We start from the raw sequence: 20,125 nt of genomic DNA on the forward strand, positions 1-20,125 counted from the left end.
GGGAGCGGGGCCCGGAGCAGCCCCGGCCGGGCTCCCGGCGTGGGGAAGCTTCCCCCGGGGCTGGGCTGTGGGGACGCCAGCGGGGAGCGGGGGGGTGGGGGCAGCGGTAAGGCAGCGCGGGCTGCGTGAGGGAGAGAGGGTGATGTGATGTCAGGCGCGAAGTGATTTGCTGCAGCTTCGAGGGGCTTTCGGGGTGACTTCATGATAGAGAAAGCTTCGATGCGTACTGGCGGCGAGCAGAATGAAGGGAGAGAGAACGAGAAGACCAGTTCATAACCATATTTAATGTTACGCATGGGAGAAGTGAGACAGCAGCTTTTCTACCGTTTTGTCACATTTTTTAAATGATAATTTGGCGCAATTGCACGTTGGTGATACAGCAGAAACAGTTTCACAGTAAAACATTAAAATAATACAAATAGCGACAACTAAAACCAGAGGAGTTTTCTCCCTCAATGTACTCATTGCGCGTGTGTGTCCACTGTACGGTTAAAAAAGGCCTGGTAACTTGAAGCAGAAATCCAGCTGTCGGAGAATTAAATGACACTTGAAAAGTAGCTCCCCTTTAACTTAAGGTTTTGAAAAATACGTACTAAAGATGAGGCATGTAGTGTATCTAAAAATTAACAGTGCTTACAGTAGCAGACCTTGTAATTTCACATGCATAACGGAAAGGGAAAAAAGGCATTTAGGTCTCACTTTATTGAAATGAGAATTAATGCCACTTAATGCTCAAATCACATTTAAGCAATTATTAACCAGACTTCAAAAACACCAGTTTTGTTGAAAACATGTTATTGCACAAGCTTCTTTTACAGTCTGTTCTATAGACAATTTCAGATAAATCAATAGACTTCTGCTTGCAACCTTGTTATAAAACTGCACCAAAGTTTTTATCTCAAGTAGAAAGGGCTCCCCACAATATCTATAAACTAAGAGCTCGACTTATCCCTTTTTTTAAAAATGATTGCTCTTTTGAGGGCAGGAAAGAAGAAAAACATTAATGACAGTTTTTGTGTTTTCTCACACTACTCCCTGGTTAATCTGGAAGAGGGGGCTGTCAGAGTGACTCCATCCTGTTCTTTTTTTGCTCAATTTACTGTCCAGATGAACTGTTACAGTTCTGTTAAAAAAACCAAACTTGCTAATTAGAAGAGATCCACATAGACCCTCCAATATGCAGATCTGGGCTTTGGTGAAGAACACACAGCAAGAGCCCGATGCTCATGAAAATCTAAATTCTCCCATAGGCTTGCCTGCACGTAGGTTCTGATTCCACTACACAAGGCACAGTCTTGACCTCATTATGTGTATTTACATGCTTTCTTGAATTGGGACTTTTGTGTTGTGATTGTCTATTGGGCACAATTGCTACAAATCCCATGTAAGAAAGCTCCCTTTTGAATTTAATCACCAGTGCTGTAATTCTCAACTATATGGAAGATGACAGGGAAGGAAGAAGCTCTTAAACTTTTCTTTTTTTTTTTTTTTTCTTTTTTTTAAACAGTGTCACAAACAATTATAAGGCCAAAATACACAATATTAAATAGAAAATCTAAAATTAAGCTGCTGCTATTCACTGAAAAAAACTGAGGTATACAAAATATTTTTACAATTGTGCATAAATTTGCAATAGTTTTCAAAAGGTGCTTTTGCATTTTCAGCTAGTGGTTCATTGTCCAAGTGATCTTCATGTACACAAGTAACCATGTAATTGTGACCAATTAAAAAATACAATGCATTCAATAGCTAATGGTTCTTCAGAACTTTTTTTTTTAAAACATTACATTTATTGTAACAGCAGTAATGTAGTAAAATAAGACTATACCCAAAACAACTCTTAATCTCCAGTTGATATATCGTTTTTACTGTTAAAAATGAAAAGTGACTTTTTTTTTCAGTTTACTTTGGATGTTGACATATGAAGAGCACACTGAGCATTAGCTCAGACTTTAGAAATTGTCAGGACTTATCCTGGAGAAAACAAGATGTAAAACAGAAAAAAAATGGCAGCGCCAAGTATTTTTCTCCTTCCATATCCTATTTGGAACTGATAAAAGCACATGAAGATAATGTAATTACACTGGACTTCAAAAAAAGAATTCTAAAGTTATAAAACTAGAGAGCTTTTGGCTGAGCATTTCCCTGAGTCTTCATTTTTTAAAATCATATGCTAGACATTATGTTCATAGAATCTGTTACAAAGGCCTTGATTAATAAAGGCTGTTTAGCTATATATGAAAAAGTTAGGTACTTCTAGTCTTAAAAGCCTAAGCAAGAACTGCCGAGGACGCAATTTGATTCTTCAGAATCTGGTATTTTTCCTAAGGAGAAAAGCAAACTTCACATACTTTTGCATTAAGACTTTGATAATGTGAAATTACACCACACAATTCATGATTTGTGAGATATCTTTTGGGGCGAGATGGAAACAAAAAACTCTGGGGCTGCTACATAATTAAAAAAACTTTGGTTTTTATAATATTTTATGAGAAAATAGAAGGCACAACTGTGCACCAAAACTATACGATTTTGTATTTTAATCTGCTTACATTGTTTTCATCAGCACATCAGACTTTCTGTAAGTCTTTACTGTAAAGATGTGTTTTAGTAACCATAATTAGTTGGCTGTAATAAGCTTCCTGTATTACCTAAATGTAAGAAGACTATTAGCAAGACAGCATCTTTTAAAAAGGTACATTCAAAAACAGATGAACTGATGTCCATCCACTAAAAATTCACCATTCTAGCTCTACGGGATACTCTCCAGTGAGACACGCTGTGCAGTGACCAATCTTTCCAACACGTGATTTCTGGGTTTTAAGGCTGTTCTCATTCTCTTGTCTTGCTCTTATGCTTTCTTGCACGGACGATACCAGCCCTTCCACAGAAAGATAGACAACACTGTCTGCTCCTAGAGGAAATACAGAATTCATCAGTTAAATCTGCAGTATTGTACCAAATGCAATGCTCTTCAGAAATGCAGTCGCATTGTTGTAAGGATTATGATGCCAGGTGGATCATTTTACCTAAAGAGAAGGGATATAAGAAATTATCAGACCATAATAAGCTTTACCCTTCTCAAATTCTTTGTGCAGGGAGCAGACTCACTGAAATCTAGACAAAAGGTTCTGAGTTGGGAACCAATATGTCACACAGACTGCAAAAACAGAAGCAAAGTCCAGAGTGTGTATTAAGACTCCCTATAGATTCCCAGAGTTACCCTGTAGTTTGTGTCTGGAAGCAGATGTGTGTGTGGCTGGTGCTTCCCAAACTGAGCACTTAGGACTACAAACCCTTACTGGGACTTGAAGGAGGGGAAGACCATCATATTAAAAAAAAAATTCAGTATGCAGTTCATGCAAATGTTCTAGCAGTAGGAGTTTGATAGCCTTTTCACATCATTAGTTTTCTATCATTTGCACTCATCATTTTCTGAGTAATACTTAAAAATGAGATCCTACAAACTTGAAATATTTCAACATGACTTCACAATAATTTTGGGGAAAAGAATTCATTGCAATATTAGACAGTGAGAGTAAGTAAACACAGGAAATCCAAGTTTACAGTTTCCTAACTGTAACCACAGCTATGTTCTTAAACCATTTTTTAAAATATTTTGCAGCACAATAGGCCATATATGTAGATCTCCTCACTCACAAGCCTTCACATGACTCTGTTGCTGATAACCCTGATGAAAAGCACGTTATTTACCACATCACAAGCAACATAAGCTGTTGGTTCTTTTGTTCTGCTGCAAACATGACTCATTCTAGAGATTTGAGGATGTATTTAACATTCTTTGATTAGTTTCAAATGTCATGTCTTTCAAAGTGAAATATAGAATGCAGTTAAAATTATTTACATAAATTTAAATTTGTGGAAAAATCAGTGGGTGTTTACAAATTCCGAACATATTTTTATGAATATCTCATGAAAGTGAAACTACATTAGCTTTTCATTACAGGACAAATTTTCACCGCATATTTTCTTCCTGGTATTTTGCCTTAAGTTGTTCATTGTTGTAAAGACTTTCTGTATTTGGTTTGCGTGGCAAGGTTTTGGTAGCGGGGGGGTTACAAGGGTGGCTTCTGTGAGAAGCTGCTGGAAGCTTCCCCCATGTCCGACAGAGCCAATGTCAGCCAGCTCCAAGACGGACCTGCTGCTGGCCAAGGCTGAGGCCATCAGCGACGGTGGTAGTGCCTCTGGGATAACAGATTTAAGAAGGGGAAAAGGAAACCCTGTGCAATTGCAGCTGGAGAGAGGAGTGAGAACATGCAAGAGAAACAACCCTGCAGACCCCAAGGTCAGTGAAGCAGGAGGGGAAGGAGGTGCTCCAGGGGCCGGAGCAGAGATTCCCCTGCAGCCCGTGGGGAAGACCATGGTGAGGCAGGCTGTCCCCCTGCAGCTCAGGGAGGTCCACGGTGGAGCAGATATCCACCTGCAGCCCATGGAGGACCCCACGCTGGAGCAGGTGGATGCCCGAAGGAGGCTGTGACCCTGTGGGAAGCCCACGCTGGAGCAGGCTCCTGACAGGACACGTGGCCCCATGGAGAGAGGAGCCCACGCTGGAGCAGGTTTTCTGGCAGGACTTGTGACCCCGTGGGGGACCCACGCTGGAGCAGTCTGTGCCTGAAGGACTGCAGCCCATGGAAGGGACCCATGCTGGAGCAGTTTGTGAAGAACTGCAGCCCGTGGGAAGGACCCACATTGGAGAAGTTCATGGAGGACTGTCTCCTGTGGGAGGGACCCCACGCTGGAGCAGGGGAAGAGTGTGAGGAGTCCTGCCCCTGAGGAGGAAGGAGCAGCAGAGACAACGTGCGATGAACTGACGGCAACTCCCATTCCCCATCCCCTTGCGCTGCTGCAGGGGGTAGGTAGAGCATATGGGAGTGAAGTTGTGCCCGGGAAGGAAGGAGGGGTGGGGGGAAGGTGTTCTGAGATTTGGTTTTATTTCTCATTACCCTACTCTGGTTGATTAGCAATAAACTAAATTAATTTTCCCCAAGTTGAGTCTGTTTTGCCTGTGTCGGTAATTGGTTGGGTGATCTCTCCCTGTCCTTATCTTGACCCACGAGCCCTTTTGTTATTTCTCTCCCCTGTCCAGCTGAGGGGGAGTGATAGAACGGCTTTGGTGGGCACCTGGCATCCAGCCAGGGTCAACCCACCACACTTTCCCAGAAGGAGCTCTAAGTATTGGAAAGTTGTGTTGTCACACCTTATTTGTAACTTACGATTATGCAATTATTCTAATGCCTTCTATTGTTTGGAGAAGTATAATTCACTAACTGTGTTAAAAAAAAGTATGTAACGAAATTGGCTTGATCGGTAGGGTACTCACAATGCAGAGATTTAGTGTATCAACCTTATGATTTTTTAGTCAGTTTTGCCACTGTTGCCTTAATGTGTTGTCCTTTATTTTGATGTAGACAATAAAACATCTACAGGTAAAATCTCTCTCTCTCTCAAAAAAAAAAAAAAAAAAAAGGAAAAAAAAAGAAAAAGTAGCACTTACCTATATAGTTTGCAAGGTCATGAAATTCAGGTCTGTTGGCAATGAGTTCTTCTTTAGTTGGAATGTTTATTCCCATGTAACAAGGAAATCGTATGGGAGGTGAAGCCACACGGATGTGCACCTGAATAAAAATACAGTTTCAAAACAGACAGCTATAAGGTAAAGGTCAGCAGATCATAACACAATAGCAAAGTTCTAGTTCTGTAAAATAATTATGAAGAGCAGAACACAGCACTACACAGAAGTCATTAAAGAGTTAAAAGTAAGATAAAATTTTTTTCAGATGCCAACACATTAGGAGAAAGACAGTTTTAGAATTTATTTTTACAGTATTTCCTAATGTTATTAAAAATAATAACATTATTTTATTATTTATTATTAATAATATTAATCCATCCTGATTTTGCTTTTCTTCTGTGGTGTTCAATCCTTGATGCACGTTTCAGTTACAAAGTCAAATATTCTACAGAACATTTTTTCTCCAGTGACAGACTTGCACATTCTGTTTCAATTGAAAAATCTTAATCAATTAAAAATTTTGTGCTCTGGTGACTTAAGGCACATGCTGTTTACTGCAGTATGTGGTTGTACTTAATGCAGTAACACAAGTCACCCATAGGTCAGGAATACTACACCAAAATACTTGATTTTCTGATCTTACCTAATCTGTTTTCCATTCTCTACTTGCCAGATAGTGCTTAATAAATGGAGACCTGTTCCTCCCCCCTTAACGTCCCCAAAATCACAGTCATACAAAAGAAACTTTTCAACCTATCTTCACGATAAACATGCACTAGCCATTGGTTTTTTGCACATTTGCTCTTTTAAATAAGGAAAAAAAGTGTAGTACAAATGAAGACACACCCTGTGCTTTACCCTCCCATCAATCTTCTATTTACATCTGTATTGTACTGACTGAAAATTAACTTACCTCTTTGGCTCCTGATTCTCTCAGTAGTTTTATTATGGGTGAAATGGTATTGCCCCTCACAATTGAATCATCAATGATAACAACTCGCTTGCCTTTAAAATTATCAGACAGAACGCCGAACTTCTTTGCAACACCAAGTTGCCGTAACCTCATATTTGGCTGGATAAATGTTCTTCCTACGTATCGGTTTTTACAGAGTACTTCAACATATGGTAGTCCGCACTGTGAACAGGAGACAGTTAAACAGAATTAGCATCTAAAGAACTGGTTTTTCTCAGTTACTGTTTTTTTAAAGCAACCTTGGGATTTAGTATGACTTCACAGTAACCAAAAAAACTTTGAAATACCTTAATACAGTGGAATAATGACAGAAAAACACAAGTGCAGATGACTCAACAGGAGTTCCCAGCGTACTCAAGATATAAAGCTTTATCAAAACACAACTCTAACGGCCCATACCATTATACTCCACTAGAAAAAGAGATATGTGTAAATATGCTTGGGAGAAAAAAAAGGCAAGTTAACATATACCTTTTGAGCATAACCAAGAGCTGCTGGGGTTGCAGACTCTGGAACAGTGCTGACTAGGTCTGCTTCCACGGGTGCTTCAATAGCAAGCTGCTGCCCGCATCTTCTCCTGACTGAATACACCATCTGACCTAAGAACAGCAAGAAGTGTTTTTCCTGGTATACATAATACAGATTTCCTCTCAGTTTGCTGTACAAATTTCTGTGGCAAGTTGCAGGCATAGAAGTCAGTGAGAAAAGCTCTAGAACTAATAAACAGTCACTCATATAAGGTGATTTTTTATTTCCTTCCATAATGTCATAATTTAACATTCGCATTCACGTCACTACACAGAGAATTAAAATCCAGTTTGCCCTAATCAGGTAACTAACGGTCCTCTGTATGTTACAAAATCTATTTACAGGAGGAAAGAAGTAGAAATTATGCCTGCCTGTTCATAATGTGCATATTCTATTTTTAGGGTGCTTTCTCCAGCAAAGTTTGTGCAATCCTTCAGTCTGTCTGTGTCTGCCCGCTTATTAACTTTGAATCAGTTGGCAAAATTCACCCCAAATTTAGTAAGGGGATAAGGGGCCCCAGAAGCTTTTAAGGTCCTAAAAAATTTGCAACATGGGAGGGAACTGGAGGTATTGTGATGAGATGAGGCACAGCAAAGGGTACAGCAGCAGTACTAAGGAATGCAAGAAGTGAGGATATTGAAGGGTAAGAGGATCATGAAAAAAAGGGATGTGGGGTAAAACTGGCTTTATAAAGCTGGGGAACTGTATAGGATCAACAGATGGCATGGCCATAGAAAACAAAGAAGAGCTTGTTTGTTATATATGAGAGTTCTGGCTAATATCTTGTCATTGAGGCAATTTTTGAGGGCTTCTACTGAAATAGCAATAAAAGCATTAGACTGACAACCCCAAGTACTTAGATAATGCATAGATTTACAAGTTATATTAAAGGCATCTTCCTGAAATAACCCTTTCTTGCAAAGCAAACACCGCAATGAAGTTGTTTTGCAGATCCTATTTCGTAAGTCTAATTTTTAGAAAGTTTTCCACGAACCAGTAAAGTTCCTTTCTTAAGTCTCTCATGTTTAAGGGATATTTCCTCTACCTTAACTATGTTTGTGGCTCTTTTCATCCCATCCATAGGAGTACGCAGGCAGCCTGACTGAGGCCATATGCACAGCCAGGAACAGGAAGGTGATATTACGTGCTCCTCCTGATGAGTTTTATCTCCTGAGGAACTGTGCCAACCCATTCTGTCCCAGCCCTGCTCTGCAAGCTCACATTCAGTGGTACCCTACTGTGATCCCAGATCCTCTCCAGAGTCATTGTTCTCCAGGATAACGTCTCCCACTATTTAGGGAAGAGCTTTGTATGTTACATCATCTTACCTTCAAAAATACTGTCTGGTCTTGCAAAATAAACATATTCAAAGATGCAGAATGCTGACGGATCTCCTTCAGGTCTTGGTACAACATCCAGTGTCTGGACATCATATCTGGATATTTTCACAATCTCTCCAGGAAGGACCTCACGATAGTACCTTGAAAGAGAAATACATAGCATTTAGAAATGTCCTGAACCTGGATGATAGTTTTGAAATACAAACAAGATTCAACTGACAGGAAAAATTGCTTTTGAACATCCTAACATGACAATTTGCTTCTATCTTAGGATTTGACCTGCAGTGTTTTAAGACCAACATACTAAGACAAGTGACCCTTACTAAAACAGTCTGAATTAATACTAAAAGCAGTAAATTAATATTTAGTACCAGAGAATCATGGTATTCTTTCTATATGTGAGATGTACAGTACTCAGTCTAGTACAGCCTTAATTGAGATTAAATGTATTTTAATAATTTAGTCCTGGATCAATACTAGAAGGACTTTTCTATGAAAGCTAATAAACATTATAATGCAATATCAAAAACATAATCAAGAATAAAGATGGTAGCCAAAAAAATCCTGCCCTGCAAGCCAGTATCTAGAGAACTATCTGTCTAGTGGTGACAGGCAGCTACCCCTGAATGGCGTAAAGCTGACTGGAAATGTACATTCCAGTTCTCATACCTGAAGAAATATGGAATAGTATTAGGTTTATTATGTGACAATATTTAACCTTATTAAACATTTTTCTAGATCCTTTAATGAGTCCTCAGGTGGCTATTCTAACAATTCCAATCTAAATCTGTCCAAAAATATTGAAATATTCTGGAGATACAAATCAGAGGTGAGCAAATCTGATTATTCACTGGTCAGATACTAGCATTAGCAGGCAGCAGCACTGGCTACAGAAGAAGTTTAGACAAAATTGCTTTTTAAAAACCCACAGGCTTCAGCTGATGGTTCTACATGGTAAGCTTCTCTTAACAGAGATTTTGAAGAAGTTTCAGAAAACAGTTATTCTTATGCATATGTTTAATAAATTGTCTCAAGAAAGCTCCTGTTACCAACAGCTAATAGTTCCTACAGAGACAGGGCAGAAGTTACAGCAAAAGAACACAGAACACCACACCTACAACAAAACATTGCAGAATGGAATAAAAGACCTCTGAAGTACAGTCATGTTGCTTCCTGATTTTGCTTTACATTTCTTTTCATTTGGTAGTTGTGTTCTTAATGCAATTTTTCACAGTTTTTTATTTGAAGAGGATCCAACTTTACTTATTAGTCTAGTCCCCAAATGCATATTTTTATAATGTCTGATTAGGAAATTAAATATGCTTCCTCATAATCTTTCTTACTTTAAATATGTTCTAGTTCACAATTGCCTTCCACTCCAAACTTCTGAAGATCAATTTGCAGTCTCCTGAAGAGCCTTTTGCCCTTCTCTTTTTGTCCAGAGAAAGTATCACACCTTTCTTTTCAGACTATCTTAGCTAGAGAGGTAACATGAATGTCATCTCATATTTTGGCTCTGATGGGTTTTTGCACACATGGAAGTAGTTTCAGGTGCCCATAATTTTTTTCAAACAAGGACGCTGGCTTGTCACAGCATATGCTACAGCTCAGGTTAGTCCAGCCTGTGAGCTACCAGTGTAACCTTTCTGTAGTTCAAGAATTATTTTTTCATACAATGATTCTGCTGCAAACAAGGATAAAATTAAAAAGTTATATGGATAACCAGGTTTAATGCAACAAGTAAGAGGCATTTACTTTACAACAGTAAAGTTGTCTTTACTGCTACTTTCTGAACATGTAATTCTTTTACATTAACCTGTTCAAGAAAATAAACTGGCAAAAAATAGGACTGGCAAAAAAACCCGCCTCCAAACAGCCCAAACTAATCCTTGGTGTCTTTCACGTTGTTATTTGTTATGATATTTGGCAATTTGAGGTTTAATATTTAATCGCTGCCTGAGGAGAGCTTTCAGATGAAGTGAGAATTGGGGCACTTACTCTGCACCGATAGACAAAAAGCTACAGGATTCAGAAGAGACTACCCATCCTTCTGTTTCACTGTTATCTTTTCCTGAAATGAAAGATTTCAGTTAGAGTCCACAATTTGTGTTACCATTACCCCCCCACACAATTGCATTTCTACTGCAGTATCTGGCTTGCTATGGTTTAGGTTGCCAAGTGCACAATTAAAGACTGTTGTAATTTCTAACTAAAAGGTGTAGCATTCCAAAGTTTATATAATATTATTTTAAAAAAAAACCAAAACCACCAACAAACTTAAACATCATAAACATGTTCTAGGCAGAAGTGGAAGTAACAGTTCATGAAGACAGACAATTCAGATAACTACCTTTGTTATCTCAGCACTCTTTCAAACTTTTCCAATTCTAGTACAGTGACTTTAGATATACATAATTACTTTTGTTCACACAAGAAACTCCTTACTTTTCCTATGCTAAATGTGTTGATAGATAGATCCTTTTGATTACAATGGATGCTGGATTGCACTCCAGTAAGGAGAGTTTTCAGAGACGGGCACAGGAAGGAGTGAATTGTGTAACATGAGGTAGGAAAGTTTGTATGCTTTAAAAAAATCTTGATAATTTTTCTTGTGGTTAAAATTACCAAGTCTTGTGAAGATATGGAAGCATTTACTACTTTGCCTTTGAATTATTTTATTTTTATATGAATGAACAGATTTTAATCTCACTTTGAGGAAAATGCAGGCTAAACAGGAACACAAAGAATTTTTCCCATAAATTGACTGTATAATGTTCCATTACTATACTATGTGTGACTGGGAGTGCTTGGAATTTAGGAATACATTGTCAGTAATCCAGCAAGTTTCCTTTCCTGGTGAAAGGAAGAAACCAGACTTGTTTCTGGACTGGATATAGTCCTGAACAACCAGCTCTAGGTGGCCCTGCTTGAGCAGGCAATTTGGACCAGATGACCTCCAAAGGTCGCTTCCAACCTCAACCCTTCTGTGATTCTGTTCATCTCTGCTTTCCTGTTTAGGTGATGAGATGTTAATTACATTTTCACAAATATTCTATTACAGTTGGGCTGCCTAATTCTGACACTGTCATCAGGCGACTAGGATTCCCTTTTGCTGAGAACAGAAAAGATGTTTGCAGACTTCCTACAAATTATTTTTTCCTTACCAACATTTTTTTTTGTTTTTAATTTTCAAAACTGACTTTTGCATCACATATTCCTACTTACACCTCAATAAGTGTAGCTTCAATTACTTATATCAGTGATTTCAGGCACAAGCTATATATATGCATATATATATATATGTATATGTATATGAATATATATATATATATGGTTTACCTTTTCCATTCATGTCCCCTACTGGAATAAGGCGACCAATGCAGAGTGGGCGATTCCCATATGGATCACGTACTGCATAGATTATGTCTTTATGCATAATTAGCAATGAATATGAAGTTGGAGTTTCATTCATTAAATTTTTTATTCTGAAATGAGACATAGGTGAACATAATCATGTGTCACACAAACAGCTGTGTGCATTTACAGCTGCATATCATGCTGAGATTAGATTGCTGTTCTTGATTCTGAAACCCATCCTCCTTACCTTGCTACCCAGTCGGCTGTATCGTCATTTTCTAGAGGAGGTGTGAAAGCCAGCAGCTGGGTGATCAGTTCACTGTCAGAACTGGTCGACAGTCCTACACCATGCCGCATAAGCTTTTAGGACACAAAACAAAAGTGTTACCAACATTAAAAAAAAATCCCACATAACACTGCTTAGATTTTAATCTAACAACACCTTTGTGCAATGAACAAATGTTTTAAAAAATATCAGTCCTTCAGGTGATCAGATCATAAGAATGTCGAATTTCTTCCAACAAACCAACTACATAAAAAGAGCTGGTACAATCATCTATGCCTGGTACTACATTTCTCCCTTTGCATCTCATTCCTTTGCTCCACATGCAACCAAAATTAATATGACCAATATTCAGGGCATAAATTCATATCTGGGCCATTTAATCAGCTTTGTGCTTCTGCTTGCTCTGGGAAGACACGTAAAATATAGAAGGAAAAATATGAAATTACCTAGAGTACATACAGAAAGATATCAAGGCAGAATGGTGGTTTGGGCACAAAGCAAGAACAGAAAAAAAAGAGGTGTGAAGGGAAGCAGAGTGGGATTAAAAAACTGAAATCCTACAACTTAAAAGTTTGTTAGACCCGGTCAGTCAAATTGTTCTGTCTTGGTGTATTTATGCTTGTAAGGGAACAGAGAATCTGCAGTGTATCTAGCCAACTATTACAACTCATTCAACACTGTATGCATTACAGTTCCTAATTTTTATCTTTAGAAATAATTTTAGATTTCATGTAACTCTGATTCTCCACTCTCCATCTACATTTCCTCACCACTGTTCTTTTCTCCCATCCATTCATACACTTGTGGCTCTGATTAAAGACGGGCTAGGTTCCTTTGGGCATGCCATACACTTGCCTTGCTTCAATGCAAGATTATATAGTCTTGCTTTTAGATGGAACATATCATAGAAGAGATTTCACAATGAAACATCTGCTGAAATTTAATTTGGTTCTTTAACACATACCCTTCTAGCCAAACACACTATAAAATCTGGCATTTGTTGGTTTATGTCCCGACAGTGCTCCTGATTAATTTTGCAAGCCAGAAATACAAATAAAGATAATATTCCAAACCAGACATTTCATATTACAATTACCTCACCTTATTATGCCTCTCCTAACTCTAAGCATATGATTTGCTCCTTCTATCAGCCACCACAAAGGAGCAGAGTTTCAAGCCAAGTTGTCTTTTGTTATGGTCTCACTTGATTAACAGGAATGTGACCATCTGTTGTGGAAGGTGGCAAAGCTGAGCTACATGAGCATGCGGACCACACCTGAATGAGAGGTGAAGAGCACACGGCAATAGTGGGAGAAGTTTGTGAGGCTATAATAGCACAGGAATGTATACAAATTATAGAGGCTGTTAATGTGTTTTGGAGGGCTTTAAGGACTTTGTTTAGCTGCTTAAAAGTAGTTGTTCATGATAAAGCAGAACTTGTAGCTTGTATAATGCTTCTGCTTAACATTGACCTCTTCTCTGATGGGAGGAGAAAGAAGGTTCGCAAAGCCCCAAAGCCAGTTTGAGCCAGGAAAAGGAGACAGTAACAACCAGCCTAAAAAGCAGGAAAGAGAAAGAACCCGCCTAGACATGAGAACAAGGCCCCAACGAGAGAGAAGACAACTCCAGACCCGAATATTACTGTTGGACAAGACTATGGTGTGAGGGGCAGGAACTTAGATTGTAAGGGTATAATCGCCCAGGGATTTTAGTGTTTGGGGTCCCTCTTCGGAGGCACCCAGCTCGAACTGTCTAAATTTGTGCACCATAGGTAGAATAAATTACGCTTCTTATGTTGAAGGCCTTGATTAGGGATTCTGCTTCAGGGCACCTGGGGTCGAGCCTGCGGGAAGAAGCAGGGCCCGAGGGTGAGGGTGAGCGCGTGTGAGGAGTCGGAAGGGCACCCGCCTGCTGCGAAGGGGCTCTGCTCCGAGCAGTTCAGGTCTCAGGTGGTGTGTGGGCGACTCCTTGATTGCTGTGTGAATGCTCGGACAGTGGCTTTCTATTCTAGAGGATTGGTGAATTATCCCCTGTGACAGTTACAAATGCCTCCCCTCCCCAGGATTTTTTTCCCCCAAAATGATCTATTTTGATTTGGGGTCTCTTTCGCTACCCCGAGCAGTTTGGTATTAAGGAAAAGGCTTAGCAAACTTATTGCTCATTGCTGCCTCATACTCGGAAACAATGCCAGAGCCTCCCAAAGGAGATGCTAACCTTCCTCCTGAGTCGTACAGCATTTGTTAGCTCCCCATTGTGTGCCACAGCGATCTTCCCATGAAGAGTCTCTACGACAAAAGGCTGGCAGTTCTGCAGCTCAGAAATTCCCGAGGTGGAGTACCTCGTGTGCCCAATACCGAGGTTTGAAACGTACAGCTTCTTCAGGCTGTCTGCATTGAAGACGTGATTTATAAGACCCATTCCCTTTGGGAGAAAAAGAAAAAAAAGTTCTGTTTGGTTTTGTTTTCCTGGCAACTTCCTCATTTCTCCTTGTGTTTGTTTTTTGGTACAGCATTAATACAAGCAACTTCAAAAGAGAAAGGCAAGTACCTGAAAGACATGGGAAAGAAAGAGTCTGAATAGGTGTCATAGTGATATATCAGATCCCATTACTCCTGTTTTTAAATAAAGCAATATACATTTCTGTGCTGAGGATTTTCATGGAACAGTCTATTCCCTGACTAAAAATATAACTTCTGAAAAACACTACTGAACTGTTGTGTTGTTTAAAAACACCAGGAAAAAGACTGCCAGAAGACAGGCAAAGAAGAAAAACGTTGTGAGAAGGAAATCCTACGTAGAGAATACCTTTTACAAGTTAGCAGTATATTGGATTTACTTTTATACTGGGTCCATGTTAATTTTTATTAGATTTCATTGTCATTCTTGTCAATGTCAGAAGCAAAGCTTTTTTTCAAGAGGTTTCATTGTTTACTTAAATCAAACTTTTCATATAGCCAGGCTGCCTTCTATCTAAAGCAGAAATGCATCAAAACTTTTTAGTCAGCTCTCAGGAGCTTCTTTTGGCAACAAGTACTATGTGGAGACAATTGAGCAGCAAGAATAGTCTGAAAAAACTGCACAGAGAGTAGAAATTAAGACTGTATTCCAGGCCCTCCTACAAACTCCTGCTTCTGCTGCTGCCTGTGTAAAATATTTACATCCTTCTCTGCTCCGTTTCCCTATCACACGTGGTAATTGTGATATACATGATAGCACACATGATAACGCTCCTCTAGCACCTTCAAAGATACACAGGAGAGGTCTGAAGCCGTGAATGGTTCATAACCTGTGCTGTAGGTACAACAAGAGAGTGGGATGGGACAGGAAGGATGGAAATTGGGTGAACTGTTTTCAGAGCTCAACTGAAAGAGCTTAAAGAAAGCTCAGCTTTAGGGTATGTTCTGCTGTGACTGCTATGGAGTCAGAACACCAAGAGGCTGTGGTTGCACATGTGGTTTTAGGATACTTACTATCATGTTAAAAAGTTACTGCCTCAAACTGTCAAACTGGTCTAAGTTTGCTTTAATTGTTTAGCAAACTTTATGCCAGATAATTATCATCTATTGTCTCACAGATGGCATAAAGGTAGCCTAGAGTCTATGTCATGTGCTCATATATGTACAGAAATGCAACCATGCACTCTTACTTTACTTAAGCCATCTTTATCCTAACAGGAGATTGGGCAGTTCACAGGTCCAGTATTAATGGACGTGGCCACATTAAGCATTGCAATAGCTTAAACAAGCAATGTTGTTTTAAACCAGATTTGGTTACACAAGTACCTAATATTTTAATTGCAGTTTGAAATATTCCTCTGATTTAGATTGTGCTGGTATGGGGCAGCAAATGTGAATTACATCAGTATGAAAAGTTCCAAATGAAGACAATCTTATGTCTGTATTATACAAGGCCTGGTACATGCCAGAACATGGGTCTGATGAATGGCTACTTTAATATATTTTTCTGCATATCCAAGTGTGAAACAATCAGCAAAGTCTTTCTGCTACTGCTATCGCTATGTCTATACAATAGATGTAAGTTTTTCCACATCCTGAGCTATTAGAGCTACGACAGTAATGTTTTGTTATACAAATCTAGCTGAAAGGCTCTGACAGACCAATCTGGACGGACCAATCTGGACCAAGTCTTTCTGGGAGAGTTTAAAACAAAGGATTAATAGCCTTTGTCAAGGGCTATTAATCCATGGTCAAAGGCTGGCAACAATCAGAAGGGAACACATACCCATGCCTTAGGTGTTCCAGTTCGTTCTCTTAATATATGTATTGCCTTAAACTGTTGTCAAAAGTGAGTTTGCACGGAAGCATTGGGTAGTAAATCAATGTGGTGAGAATGGGCACCTTTTCCATCCAGTTGTCTCTGCTATGAAGAAGAGTCAGCGGCAGTTTGGAGGACAAATGGAATCAGTAGCATCTTAGCTGCTGACATTTTTATGGACTAGTTTACCAGTCAGAGTCCTAAATATATTTTCACGAGTGTAACAGACCCAAATGTTTGTTACATTAGCACCACTTCCAAGATTAAACAAGACATTTAAACTGTACTCCACAGGCTCTTTATTACACTGTGGTTATTACAGATTTTAAAAATGCTGTAGCTGAGAAACATACTCCAAGGATAAAAGAAACCATCACATGCTCTGCAACTCTTAAAATATCAAAGCTGGTATGATGAGATGGCCAATTAAATTCTTAGCATGACAGCTAAGTATTGCAGCTCAGTAACATGGAAACACTGTAAATTATGATATCAGCTCCTGGAAGTTCATTCTGAGAAACTCTTTTTACTATGGGAAATACACAGCAGCCCACTTTAAAGGAAGCTGGAATTCCTGTAAACTTTAAGGAAAGCTGAAACCCGAGTAGGAGCAGGAATGAAGAACAGGTAACACGGTGCTGAAGTTGAGAAAAGCTGCATTTAAGAGTGTGCCTATGTGTGTGTGTGTGTGTGTGTGAATCAGGAGGGGGGAAATGCCTGAAGAAGTGACAAACATGATGCTTGGTGAGATGAGATTTTGCATGAGGCATTGAGCAGTCATGCATAGATATACATGCTGCTGCAGCAAAGCAGTTCTTGCTCTTGGACTCATTTGAACAGTTTAATTAATCTTCCTCAGAGACCTCTGAACATGAAGACAAACTGCTTTCTGATTGCGGTCAGAGAACACACATCAAAAATTGCCCCATTGTTATTTTGCTGATGTAGTTTTATTTTCTGTTCTTCCTTATTTCCTTCCTTCCTGCTCTTCTTCATTTCTCTGCTCTTCCAGGATGGAATAGGCTGATGATTATTTTTTTCCTGATCACTATTCAATACAGAATGAGCAGAAATATCCCCAGAGCGTGCAGGTATTCTCCTGGCATAATACTTTTGAGGCTATGGTCATTTTATGTCTTTTAACATCCCCTGGGATTCTCTGAGCTCGAGAAAGACTGTGTGACCTTCTCAGGCCTCCATTCAGTCTTTTATTCTGTTTATTTTTACCTATGGGTAAAGCAGCTGCCACTTCCTTGAGTCTCACTAATGCAATAATTAGTCATCCATTTGCTTGTGCATAGCCTGTAACTGTATTTCTTTTCTTTTGATCTCAAGTTGCATGGGTACTCCAGAGTTAACACCTTAGGTGTGGGCTGACTTTGGTAAGTAGTTTTTGTGACATCAATAGCCTGATCTGGATACTTCTGTGTGTCTGCCACTGTGTGCATGGATACACCCAGCAGGGTAACATTGGCGTATTTGTTTTAAACATGCACTTAAGACAGAAATTGCACAAATAACAGAATTAGATGCTATCACTGACAAAACCAAAATAGTCCACCAAAATGTGTTACTTTCTCTCTCATTATTCTGTTTCCTAGCTGAAACAAACTTCCATGCATCTCAGTTAGGCATCTACAAAACATTCATTTACATTTTACCTTGTGCACTTTGAATGCCTGGGATGACTCTCCATCACTTGTCACAATTCCAGCACTCTCCTGGCCCCTATGGACAAAATATAATGAACATAAAGCACTGAAATGCTTGGAATGAAATGCTTTAACATACAATGGATTGGTGTTTTTTCATCTGTTCTTTACAACATGAAATTTTAATGTAAGGTTATTTGTTGTTTTATTTTACAGGCTTGTAATCAAAACTGGCTTCTTGCCCATGTTATGCTTTATTTCAAAACAGTCACATAAGGTTTGTGCCTAAGCCCACTGAATTCAGTGGGAATCTTTCCACTAATAAGCACTGGCTCAGTCCTATTTCAGTGTGGGCATAAAATAACAGCAGATGCTTAATCTGAAAAGCCACTTTGCAGTGATAGACTAGGCTCGAGTAGTAGGCTCTATAGCACTACTCTATTTCTGCTTTGGTTTGGGGAGGGGTGTTAAGAAACTGATGGTTTTGCTTAAGGGAATACATTGTCTCTTCCACTGATAACCTATGCAGAAGCTTTTGCATTCTTGCACTTAAGCAGTCAAGCTAGCATTTACACCTCTAAAAGGCATATGGGCCCTCTGATAAAAGTGTTTGAGCACATAAAACTAGTATCAGGCATCACAGCTTCTGAACTCAAGCAAAACAAGCCTGGTGTACAGCGTCACTGCAAATGGAAATACTTCTCTTACAGCAGATCAGCCTCAGGCTGGCAGTTGTGCTTTGTTGAGCAGAAGAGCTGTATCAGCTGAAATGACGGAGTTTTCCCTAGCCTGCTCCCTGCTCTACCCAGCCGGGTCGACACCCCAGGCTGGGTCCCTGGGTGCACGTCCAGCCCACGGGCAGGCAACGCGGGCAGAATACTGCACAGCTGCCCAAGGTTTGTAATTCAGTCCTTATCCATTGAAAAGGTATGTTTTGCAGACCAGATTTTTTTGTGGGTAATAGTGCAGGCTGCTTGATCTTCCTTTAAAAGGCTTCCTGGAATAAGGCAGAGTGTTACCTCTAAAAAACCTGCTGCCATATGCCCACCATGCCTGTAACACTCACAGGGACTTTGGTAGACTGGTAAGCTCCCGTTCCACTCTCATATATAATAATGACTGAAAAGCAAAATTTTTTTCTTAGAAAAGGAAACACTCAGAATATTTTTAGAATATTAGATGAAGATGCTAGGGTGATTAGACTGGCTTAACTCAACTGAAGTCACTGGAATTATTTAGTATAAGCAACAATAAAATTGGGCACAAAAAAATCTACAGAATGGATTCTAAACTACAACCACCCATGCTCATTACAAATTTTCTCCAATTCCTAAAATCCCTTTATTGGTCACTAGCCCCAGTTGTATGTACAGCAAAATTTTAAAGAACATTCGCTTACAGAAAATGAAACCAGACAAACTTCACCCATACCTGAATGAATTTAACCTGTTATTGACACAGATCTTAAAGAGAAAAATCAGAGATGAGGACATTCTTAAACGCATTTATTTTAACTCAGTAAGATGTCCCATCTATAAACACAAAGCCTGGTAGTAAAACTTAAGGGTTGATACAGTGCATACAGCAACTTTTAATTCCAATGCTAATATTACAGGCAATTTCCATTTAAACACTAACACTCTCCCTTTAAACATCATCAAAATCAATAGCGAGAAAGAGGGAAGCACACATCCTGAACGAAAGGCCCTTGTCAAGTCGTTGGATTCCATCTTTCATGTAGCACTAATGAAAGAAAAGGAAGCTCGATTTCATTACCCCAAAGCTTACACAACGTTACGAATTTAGTCAGATTTTTAAGGATGCAAGCTTTTTATCAAAACTTTACCAATAACCAATGAATATTAGCGTTAAAAATGTGTACAGGCGACCATCAGTTCAAAACCAAATACTACACAGACAAGCAAATGTACAGCGGGATGATCCTGTGCGCGTTTCCGTCGCTGACCCCTGCCAACTTGCAACTTGCTGGGGAGGCTCAGCCCCAGGGCTCCCAGCTGGGACCCCCACGGCAGGCAGGAGCTGCCCCAAGGTTGGGGTGGTTGTTTTTTTTTTTGGGGGGGGGGGGAGTGGTGTTGTTTTGTGGTTTGGGTTTTTTTTAAAGCAACGAGATAGTGCGAGACTCTTGTTTTTCCCCTCTCCTCACCCCGCAGTGCTCGTACC

The 20,125-nt window shown here is 39.5% G+C and overlaps 1 protein-coding gene across 2 annotated transcripts in view; it reads right to left on the reverse strand.

Moving 5' to 3' along the window:
• Positions 1–264: 264 nt before the first annotated feature.
• Positions 265–20,125, reverse strand: part of PPAT (phosphoribosyl pyrophosphate amidotransferase) — a 53,859-nt gene continuing 33,998 nt past the window's right edge. For both annotated transcript variants that reach the window (XM_030031193.2, XM_030031278.2), the window contains exons 2-11: positions 17,954–18,020; positions 14,232–14,438; positions 11,979–12,091; positions 11,714–11,859; positions 10,373–10,445; positions 8,363–8,514; positions 6,978–7,105; positions 6,447–6,668; positions 5,516–5,636; positions 265–2,914 (exon numbers count right to left, since the gene is read on the reverse strand). In XM_030031193.2, coding sequence (XP_029887053.1) covers positions 2,739–2,914; positions 5,516–5,636; positions 6,447–6,668; positions 6,978–7,105; positions 8,363–8,514; positions 10,373–10,445; positions 11,714–11,859; positions 11,979–12,091; positions 14,232–14,438; positions 17,954–18,020 — 1,405 coding nt within the window. In that variant the 3' untranslated portion in view covers positions 265–2,738. The remainder of the gene's footprint in view (positions 2,915–5,515; positions 5,637–6,446; positions 6,669–6,977; positions 7,106–8,362; positions 8,515–10,372; positions 10,446–11,713; positions 11,860–11,978; positions 12,092–14,231; positions 14,439–17,953; positions 18,021–20,125) is intronic.

This window comes from Aquila chrysaetos, chromosome 1 (genome assembly GCF_900496995.4).
Source record: "Aquila chrysaetos chrysaetos chromosome 1, bAquChr1.4, whole genome shotgun sequence".
Classification (NCBI taxonomy): Eukaryota; Metazoa; Chordata; class Aves; order Accipitriformes; family Accipitridae; genus Aquila; species Aquila chrysaetos.